General features: G+C 33.5%; 1 protein-coding gene across 1 annotated transcript; it reads right to left on the bottom strand.

Annotated features, from left to right (window-relative positions):
• Positions 1-679: 679 nt before the first annotated feature.
• Positions 680-2,846, bottom strand: LOC120092838 (protein SHORT-ROOT-like). Its single transcript, XM_039051064.1, has 2 exons — positions 2,307-2,846; positions 680-1,894 (listed from the first exon to the last, which is right to left on the bottom strand). The coding sequence occupies exons 1-2, from the start codon at positions 2,748-2,750 to the stop codon at positions 980-982; spliced, it is 1,359 nt and encodes a 452-aa protein (XP_038906992.1). The 5' UTR covers positions 2,751-2,846; the 3' UTR covers positions 680-979.
• Between the last annotated feature and the right edge of the window lie 6,979 nt (positions 2,847-9,825).

Genomic DNA, 9,825 nt, shown 5'->3' with positions numbered 1-9,825 from the left:
TTTTTTTTTTGAAAAATATTGTTATATTACCTGTTTCTTGAACACTAGTTATTTTGTCCCGAAATTTTTATAGATAAAAAAAATGTCAAACTATTTACAGAAATAGCAAAAAAATATTGATAGACACTAATAAACTTCTATCCACGTCTATAAGTGATAGGCTTCTAATGATAGACGCTAATAGACTTCTATAAATTTGAAATTTAACTTGATTTTGGAATTTTTTTAAAGAAAGAGATAATAAAATTAAAAATTAATATGGGTAAATAAGTTAACTTTCTTAAAACACAATGATTATCCCCATTTTAGATTTTTGCTTTAAAGAAACCAAGTTTTCTTTTGTTAGCTCCTTTCTTTTGTCCATTTTTTTAGAAAAAGGAAACTTCAAAGCTCTAGGTCATTTTTTTAAAAATGAAAACATGTGTTCTTAAAGCTATTTTATTAATAATTTAAAATTCTACTAACATCATATTGAACAGATGAACGTGTTAAGGATGTGTCAACCTAGTTGAGATGTCTTTGTGCATGATGAAGGTATTAAAGACGTGTTAACCTATAAACTCCATAAACAAATATTCTAATTACTAGATATAAGGTATCATACAATGTATGAAGTTGCTACACAGATGAAACTAAGCAAAGTCCATCCAATTTTGGGAATAATGTGTTTGCTTTTCAAGGAAAATTTGGAGAGAAGAAAGTAAAAATAATAATGGGAGAGGCAGGAAAAAATCCACAAACTCCATGGAAAAAAGAAAAGAAAAAAAACCAAACAAAAACAAAGGCCAACAACAGCACAAAATTAGAACTCCCCCAAGAAAAATTAAGAACAATATAAAAATTTGAATAGAAAATCTACACAAATATATAACAATTTCATGGCTTAACCCCCATACAAAAAGAAAAAGAAAAACTCCTTTATGAATATTGGTATTATGATGATACTAATAAATATATAAATAATGTGAATTTTTTCCCTTTAGGGTTTCCATGCTGAAACCCACACCACTGATTCTTCCTTCCATGTCAAGTAAATTCCACTTGAATCATCACCACCACTTTCATCTTCGTCTCCGGTGACGGCCGCAGTCGAACGCAGCAACGCCCAACCGGGCTTGTACCGTTTGAGCAAAGCCTTAACATCATCCATTACATCTTCACTAAAATCAGCTGATGAAAAAAGTGCTTGTTTGAGTCTTTTTGTCCATTGCTTTCCTTTTTCTCTTCTCTCACTCCCCATTTCTTCTTCACTAATTTGATCATGATCACAACCCAAAAGCCTCACAATGCTTCTTGAACATTCTCTTTCCAAAACCAATCTCTCATTGCTTGTTGCCACAAAACTCTCTTCCAACATCTCAAAGTAGAGAGTGTAAAATCTAAGACATTCTTCAAAGCACTTCAAAAAATCATTTTTGGAGCTTATGAAATCAGCTTCTTCCTCTACAATTGTTAAAACTCTAGGCTTTAGTGATTTCAACATTGAAATCACATTGTTTCTTTCTTCAACTCTCACTCTTCTCAAGGCTCCAATGCAATTTATGGCAATGGCTTCACCTTCTTCTACTTTGAGGGCTTCATTTGTGAGGTCAGTTAAGTGATTGAGATTTGTTATAGGGTTGAATTCAAAGGGGACTCCCATTAGCCTTGCAAATTTCTCCATTCTTTGCCCTATTTCCTTCATTAAACACTTCACTATGCTTGTTGTTGTCACCACTGTTAGCTTTAGATGTGGGGTGTCATCATTGCGTGTGGCTAGGGATTCTAGTAGGGTTGGCCATTGAGTGCAAAGGGTGTTGCTTATGTCGATGATGTGGAGCTTCGTTTCTCCCTCGAGCGCTTCGAGAATCGCACCATTCGATGCCACATGCCCGAATGTTGTCCATGGACTTGCCTGAAATTAAAAATAAATTAATTAATTAATTAAATTCACCACAATCCATCCGCTTAAAATTTGTTAGTTCATCATATTTTTTATAAGTTTGAAGGTTGAAGTTCCCCACTTAAACCATTGTTATGCTATATTCTCAAGAAAAGAAATAGTAGTGATTTATGTATTTCAACTCGATAATCACTCGTTGGGATTCGTGTTAATTTTCAAGCTTACAAATGAATGTGAGGAAAAACGAGGAATACGTTGAAATAGTAGATAAAATATTAAATTCACATTAACCTAATAGCTCAAACTGTTGAATTAGAAATAGCGATCTTAAGATAGATATTCACCCGGGTGAAGTTGTGCTGGAAATTTGAACCAGAATTAATTATTTAAAATTTTTGAATTTATTGGTGATTTTGTCACGTACCTCTTGAAACTTGAGGATGAGTCTCAGGGCAGAGTCAAAGTTATGATTTTTCTCGGCCACGGCGACAAGGGTTTTGTAGCAAGTGAGGCCAGTTTCTGTGGCCCTGCAGAAGAGAGCTTGCAAGAAGTAGGAAGCCATTTTTTGATCAGAGTCGCCATAAGGGGAAGCCAGCTCATTCAACATCCAAAGAAAATGGTGGATTTTGTTGGAGTCCTTTTCAGAGATGGCTTTAGCACACTCCTTGAGAAGGGTGGAGGCCCATTTTCCGGTGGCGGCAGCAGTGGCAGCAGCGGATGGAGAGTGTTCGGGTGAGTACTCCGACGAATGGCTGGTGGAGCTTTGCATGTCTAAGTTGGAGAAATGAAGATGATGAAGATGATGATCATGGCTTTGGTTGAAGAAGCTTGTGGGGGCTTCTTTGGCTGTGAAAAAAGTTATGTCCATGCTTTCTTATGAAGAAAATTAAAAAAAGGGTGTGTTTGACGATTTTGATTGAGGGAGGAAGGGAGCATTCTTTTGAACCCAAAAAATAATAAATAAATAAAATAGAATCAAATAAAAAGAACTATTTTTTTAATTAAAAATTATAGTATTTATTTATATAGGCAAGCACAAAGTTTGGTTGAGAAAAAGCTTTTGTTTAATAGTTGGGCTTATGATTAAATGTATGTCTCATTCCATACATATTAAAATTATTATTATGCTTTTAGTTTATTTTAGTCTATGAAGTTTTATATTTGTTTTTGGTTTTGGATTTTTGATAGTTTTTAATATTTTATTTTTAGTTATTTAATTAAGTTTTTATCTAGGACGATTCTTAGTTTAACCTCTAAAATTTTAGGTGAGATATGATATTCAAATCTCTAATCTCTTAATTGAAAAATTACTTATGTTCTATATGTTAGTTGAAATATAATGTTATGTGTTTTGTTAGTATGTCAAATTGCATAGTACAAAAATTTAAAATAAATTTGGTGGTAAATGCCTTTAGATTTATGCTGATAATTTCTAACAACCCTTTTCTTTATTCTGTAATTTTGAAATTCTAGTTAAAATTTGTAGTTTTCAAAAGCTCTGTTTTCTCCTTTTTCTTTTTGAAATTTGGCTAGCCTTTTTAAAAGTAATTTTAAACCTAATTTAAATTTTTTAAAAAAAAACGTATAAAGAGTTTTTATAAGCCTAACTTTTTTTTTTTTGTTAAATTATCAAAAATACCCCTAAGTTATGATTTGGTTTCACTTTTTTTCTTTTCTTTTTTTTTTTTCTTTTTTAAGGGCTACTTAATTAATAAACCAACGTATGAGAAACATAGGACGAAAATGGATTTTGTTACTATTTTATTTGGCATGTAAGTTTTCTTTTATTGTAAATATTGGATCTTTTCCAGTTGACTTCACAATGGACTGTCTGGTTGGTTGTTTTGGAATGCTTCGGTTGTGCTGGTTTCTTTATTTGTAACTTCCTTGTTGATTCTATTATAAAAGGAATTATGAGATCGTTTTCAACTAGTTTTTTTTTTTTTTTTTTTTAACTAAATGTTTATTGTCCCTTGTGTGCAACCATTGCTGGAAGTGAACAAGAAATAAGGAACTATCGATTCTTTATCGTGCGTGTGAAAATCCTTGAAGAGAAACATTGAATTTAGGGGAGCCTAAACATACAAGATCAATCAAGCTTGAGCAAAGAGAAGATCTTGAGATAGGTGACGTCAAGTTTAGGGGAGTCTAAACTAATTGCCTATCTAAAGTTTATTATATTATATGATAGTTGTTCTAACAGTTAAGTAGTTCCACTTATAAACCTTTTGAACAATATTGAACTTCTTTTTAATTTGGGCATTGTGCCCCCCAGATGTAGGTAAAGTTATACCGAAATGGGTTAACATATTGTGTGTTATTTTTCTTCTCTGCTTGTTCTCCTTAGGTTAATAACTCTGTCAACATCATTGTGTCCATCATCATATATTCAGTTGACTGTTTGTACGTTTTTTTTCAATTGGTATCAGAGTCGATTTAGCTGTTATATTTCTGTTAATTGTTTGCTATGGAACCGATCAGAGAAGGTGGATCTACTACTAGACCTCATGTCCTTGATGAGACAAATTGCTCGTATGGGAAAGCCATAGTGACTATTTTTCTAAAATCAATTACAGTAAGACCTGGAAAGCTGTTGTAAATAGGTGGATTCATCCGATAATCAGATGGCAAAGTTTCTTACAAACCAAAGAAGGATTTGACTGAAGCAGAGGATGAGGCTTCTTTAGAAAATTCTCACGCTCTAAACGCAATTTTCAATGGGGTTGACAAGAATATTTTTCGGCTTATTAATACGTGCATTTCAGCTAAAGAAGTTTGGAAAATTTTGAAAGTTGCTCATGAAGGTACATCCAAAGTGAAGATTTCTAGATTGCAGATTCTAACTTCAAAGTTTGAATCTCTAAAAATGATGGAGGATGAAACAATAGCTTATTTTAATGTACATATTCTAGACATTACCAATAAATCTTTTGCTCTTGATGAAAAATTTCAAAAGAAAAATTGGTTTGAAAGATTCTTCGCTTTCTGCCAACACGTTTTGACATGACGGTGACCGCTATTGAAGAAGCACATGATATAGCTGCCATAAAAGTTGATGAATTGTTTGTGTCTCTTCGTACTTTTGAATGGACATTTGATGAACAAACTGACAAGAAAGGTAAAGGGTCAGCTTTGCAATCATCCGTAAATGAAAACCACAACTCAAACAAAAGGAAAGAAAGTGAAGAGAACCTTGATGACCCACTTGCTTTGTTAACAAAACAATTTAGCAAAGTATTAAAGGGACTGAATAAGCGTCCTGGTCAGTACAACATACCTCATGCCAGAGACAATACTGGCAACATTAATCATAATATGCACAAGAGTTTTAAACCTTTTGAAGTGAAGAGAAACAATGAACGGGGTTTGAATGGAAATCAAAATGGCAAGGATCAAACTTTCAAATGCAAAGAATGTGAAGGTTTTGGCCACTTCCAAACTAAGTGTCCGAACTATTTGAGAACATAGAAAAAAGGACACTTAGCAACCTTGTCAGATGATGATTCAGATACAAGTAATGAGTCAGAGGATGAGATTTGTGCCCTGATTGGTTGTGCAATTATTGCTAAGTCCATGATAGTCAGTACTGATCCTAAAGAAGCAACCAAAACGTGTTGTGAATTGAGTCAGAATGTACCTTAGCTGAAAAATCTTACCATTGAAGAAGTGTATGAAAAATGGGAAGAAGACCTACTTGTGTTGGAACAGTAAAAAGTTCGTATTCAAAAGTTATTAGAAGACAATCATCGCCTTTTTAGCATTATATTAGAATTAAAGAATGAACTAAAACTATCTCAACAACATCTGGATTCAATGTCTAAATCTGTTCATATATTAAATTTGGGTACAGATGATCCAAACAAGATTCTCAACATAGGGAAGCAAGCTGCTCACAGAAAGGTGATTAGGTTCAATAGTCATGGGAAGTCTAGTTATAGAACAACATTGTCATCAAAGATTATTTTTGTTCCTGCTCAAAATCCTCACATGTTTGAGCTGAAACTAGATGATACCATATCTATGACTCATGTTGAAATTAGTAATGAAGGAACCAACGAAGGTTCGCAGCGGAAGGGGATCGTCCCAATTTTCAAGTTCTACAGATACCAAGTTTTACAGAACAAAAATATGCATAACCAACAAATTTTACAGTATGCTCATTAAAAAATAGAAGGAAAATAGTGTTTAGAAACCCTTACATTTGAAGAATTTTTCTTCAAAATGCCTCGAACCGAAATCACGAACAAAATCGAACCAATAGTGTACCACCAATTGGAGTCCTCTGTATTTTCTAAGATGTCCAAGAAGTTGTGGGCTCTTGAAGTTTTGGTGAGGGAAACATTTTAAAGATGAGAGGATAGAAGAAATTTTGTGTGTGGAGATTTTCTGAACAATCAACAACAAAACGTACATACTGTTCTTTGTCAAATCTTCCTTATGTAGAAGATGAATAACCACTCATCACACCACACACTTCTTTCATAGAGAATTAAGGGGAGGGAAGTTATTTCCCTCCCATTAATTTAAAATTAAATTAAATTAATTTCCACACACGCACGCATGCATGCGCACACATACACACACATTCCTATATGTTATATCTCATATAACAATAGGCCCTATAGTATTAATTCCTATATGTTATATCACATATAACAATAGGCCTTATGGTATTAATTCTCTCATCAATGACATTTATATTAAATTTAATTATATGAATCCAATTCATATAATTAATTTTTGAATCATTAGAGGTGTCTGCTTTACTATCTCTCCAAAAGTTATCAATGAGTTTCTTGGGCGAGATGATACTCTAGCTCTTTGTGCATTACATCCTTCCACAGAATCTTCGGTCACTGAGCTAACTGGGGGCACTTATTCTTCTTGGCCTTCATCTAGTCAACTGTCTGTTGCCACTTTGAGCGTCAAATATGCAATACTTCATAAGATTGGTATTGCTAACTAGTATCCTTTTACACATGGTTCTGGAGTGTCTCTGTCACTTATCCATCTGCTATATAATATTGGCATAGGTTCTCAGTTTAATTTTGGCATTTTTGTCTACAATCATGTGTTGCGTCATGTTGAATCTTTTTTCTATCAAACTACCTATTTGCTTTACCTGTCTTCTGTGTGGTATCATGCTCTCTCAGTGCCCAAGAATTCTTATCATGCTCTCTCAGTGCCCAAGAATTCTTACTCCTGTGGATGCTCTTGGTCTTGCTGCTAAGTGTATCTACTTAGCTTCAAGCTTTTTTAGGGATCCCATGTACCAAATATTATACACGACATTCGACCTCCTAGAGTTGATGACATTCTTATGCCTGATGATCTTCGTGCTCTTGAAGGTGGCCTATTGATTCCTTCTGATCTTGGAACTCATATCTTACAGATGTTATCTTCTGAGTCCCGAACTTTGAGCGGTATAATTCATTCTCTTACAGATCGACGGACGACTGCGGATACTCTGGTTTAGTTATTGAGTTTGTTGTTACCCTTGAATGATGCCCCAACTTCTTCACGAAGACCTTCCTCTAACCCATGCTTAATGTGGGGTTTTTTTTTTTTTTTTTTTTGTGTGTGTGTGTTGTGATGTTGGCTTGTTGATGGTGGTTGTTTTGAGGTTGGTTATTGTTTTTGTTGATCTTTCCTGGTTTGTTGTCTTGATGTAGTTTGTGTTTTTGTTACTTCATGATTGCCAATAAAAGAAAAATACCAAATGAGGAGATTGTTGTTGTTTTTATTTGGCATGTAAATTTTCTTTTATTGTAAATATTGGATCTTTTCTGGTTGACTTCATGATGCTGGTTTCCTTGTTGATTCTTTATCATGCGTATGGAAATCCTTGAAGAAAAGCATTGAGTTTAGGGAGAGCCTAAACGTACAAAATCAATCAAGCCTAAGCGAAGAGAAGATCTTGAGATAGGTGATGTCAAGTTTAGAGGGAGTCTAAACTAATTGCCTATCTAAAGTTTACTGTATTACGTGGTAGTTGTTCTATCAGTTAAGTAGATTCACTTATAAACCTTTTGAACAATATTGAGCTTCTTTTTAATTTGGGCATTGTACCCCCCCAGATGTAGGTAAAGTTATATTGAAATGGGTTAACATATTATGTATCATTTTTCTTCTCTGCTTGTTCTCCTTAGGTTAATAACTCTGTCAACATCATTGTGTCCATCATCATATATTCAATTGACTTTTTGTACGTTTTTCTTTTTCAGATTACAAAAAACCAAATAAGTTTATTTGAGTTAGAGAGAAAGAATAGTGGTTTGTAAAAAGCTTTGAACTGGATGACCATAGACTAGAAAGGTTGCTAATATCTTTCCAAATCTTTCAACTCGTTGCTTGTGATGTTCTTGAAAGTGCCATTGTTTCTTTTGTTCTAGAGGAACAAGTAAATGGCGACTAAGAGATTGAACATCAATAACTAGTTGACATTAAGAGAATTGATTAACAAAGCATATTGATGTTCACATGCTTTCTAAGAAATTTTTTAGGAGGTCAACCAACATAGGATTACTTTATGTCAAACATACTTAATTTTTGAGTTCCTATAATTGAACAAAAAAAAAAAAAAAAAAGAACTTAATTGGTACATTCATAACTATTTATTCTTCTAATGCATTCTTAGTAATGCTTTTATAAACGTAGTAACTAATATAGATTTATTTTTTTTAGAAAAAAAATTAGCAATAAATTTTTTAATAAGAACTAATTTTAAGATTTATTGAAAATATAGGCATTTGAAATTATAGATACTAAAATAAAACTAAATCTAAAATACGAGTGAAAATTTAGGTTATCTAACATACGACCAAACTTGTCACATAGGATGTTAGTGTTGGGGTTGATGCCCTAAATCTCGTAGGGTCTTATAGTTCTAAACATTATTGAACAAACTCATTATGTATTTAATAAAATATATGATATTTTATTCATTGTTTGTAAAATATATGATATTTTAGTTACATTAACTATAAACCAATAAACTAACATCCAAGGTAATCTTTGTAACTTAAACATGTATGTAGAGACATATGAGTGGATCATGTTTAAGTGATAACCTAAATGGTCTGTAGTAGATGGATAAGGCTGGATATCTTACCCTGGTAACACTACGAGTATAATTCATTTTGTAGGTGTTACAATTGTTGTAAAGTACTACAAATGATCTGATCCTGATCATTCATGTATAGACATGCGAGCGGAAATATTCTATACAAAGGAGTTTCTATAAGATCAGACCATGAAATATTTAGTCTCATTATATAACGTCGTTCACAATAAAGGCATACATTTCACCAGGATGACTATAGGTAACATGACTTGAATTTTGAGTGAATTGTGAATTCCTGTGCCTATGAGGGTGACCATTTGATTTGTATGGGTGAGAGTGGCCAGATCGCCAACTCAACATGCCTAGCATCTTGAGGATTCGTCTGATTGGGGACCTGGGAACACAACTACACAAGATGGAATTCACTCCTTCCCTGAGATAGGGGTAAGTAGATAAATTACTTCCTTAAGGACTGATTTCGGGGCTTGAACAATGTGGCGCCACACCCTCTCCTATCTCGAGAGGGGTTAGTCATAGTTGGACTATGATCTATTATTCATTAGAGAGTTTAGTGGTACTTAAGGAGTTAGATGTAACTACATGGGTAAAACGGTAATTTGACCTAGTTGTACTTACAAGTAATTTGTGAAGGGTCATCGTACTGTTGATTGGTTATATCCAATGGACATAGAAATATATCTATAGTGCAAAGAATGCAACTGTTGGTCTTTAGTGGAGTACCTGACAGTTAACAGATGGTGAATAATATAATTAAAGAGTTTAATTAATTATTCATGCACCATTGGAGTTTCAAGCTACAGGTCCTTGAGGTCTCCTTGATAGCTCAATAGGATTAATTGAGAATCAGTTTTTGGATTAA

Source organism: Benincasa hispida, chromosome 12, assembly GCF_009727055.1.
Source record: "Benincasa hispida cultivar B227 chromosome 12, ASM972705v1, whole genome shotgun sequence".
Classification (NCBI taxonomy): domain Eukaryota; kingdom Viridiplantae; phylum Streptophyta; class Magnoliopsida; order Cucurbitales; family Cucurbitaceae; genus Benincasa; species Benincasa hispida.
Note: the sequence above shows the minus strand (reverse complement) of the source record. Positions and strands in the feature narration are given on the sequence as shown.

Bases quoted from the DNA above. Each gene is read 5' to 3' on its own strand.
- LOC120092838 (XM_039051064.1), bottom strand. From the start codon at position 2,750: ATGGACATAACTTTTTTCACAGCCAAAGAAGCCCCCACAAGCTTCTTC. The intron at 1,895-2,306 runs GTACGTGACAAA...TTTTAATTTCAG, and splicing joins TCATCCTCAAGTTTCAAGAG to GCAAGTCCATGGACAACATT.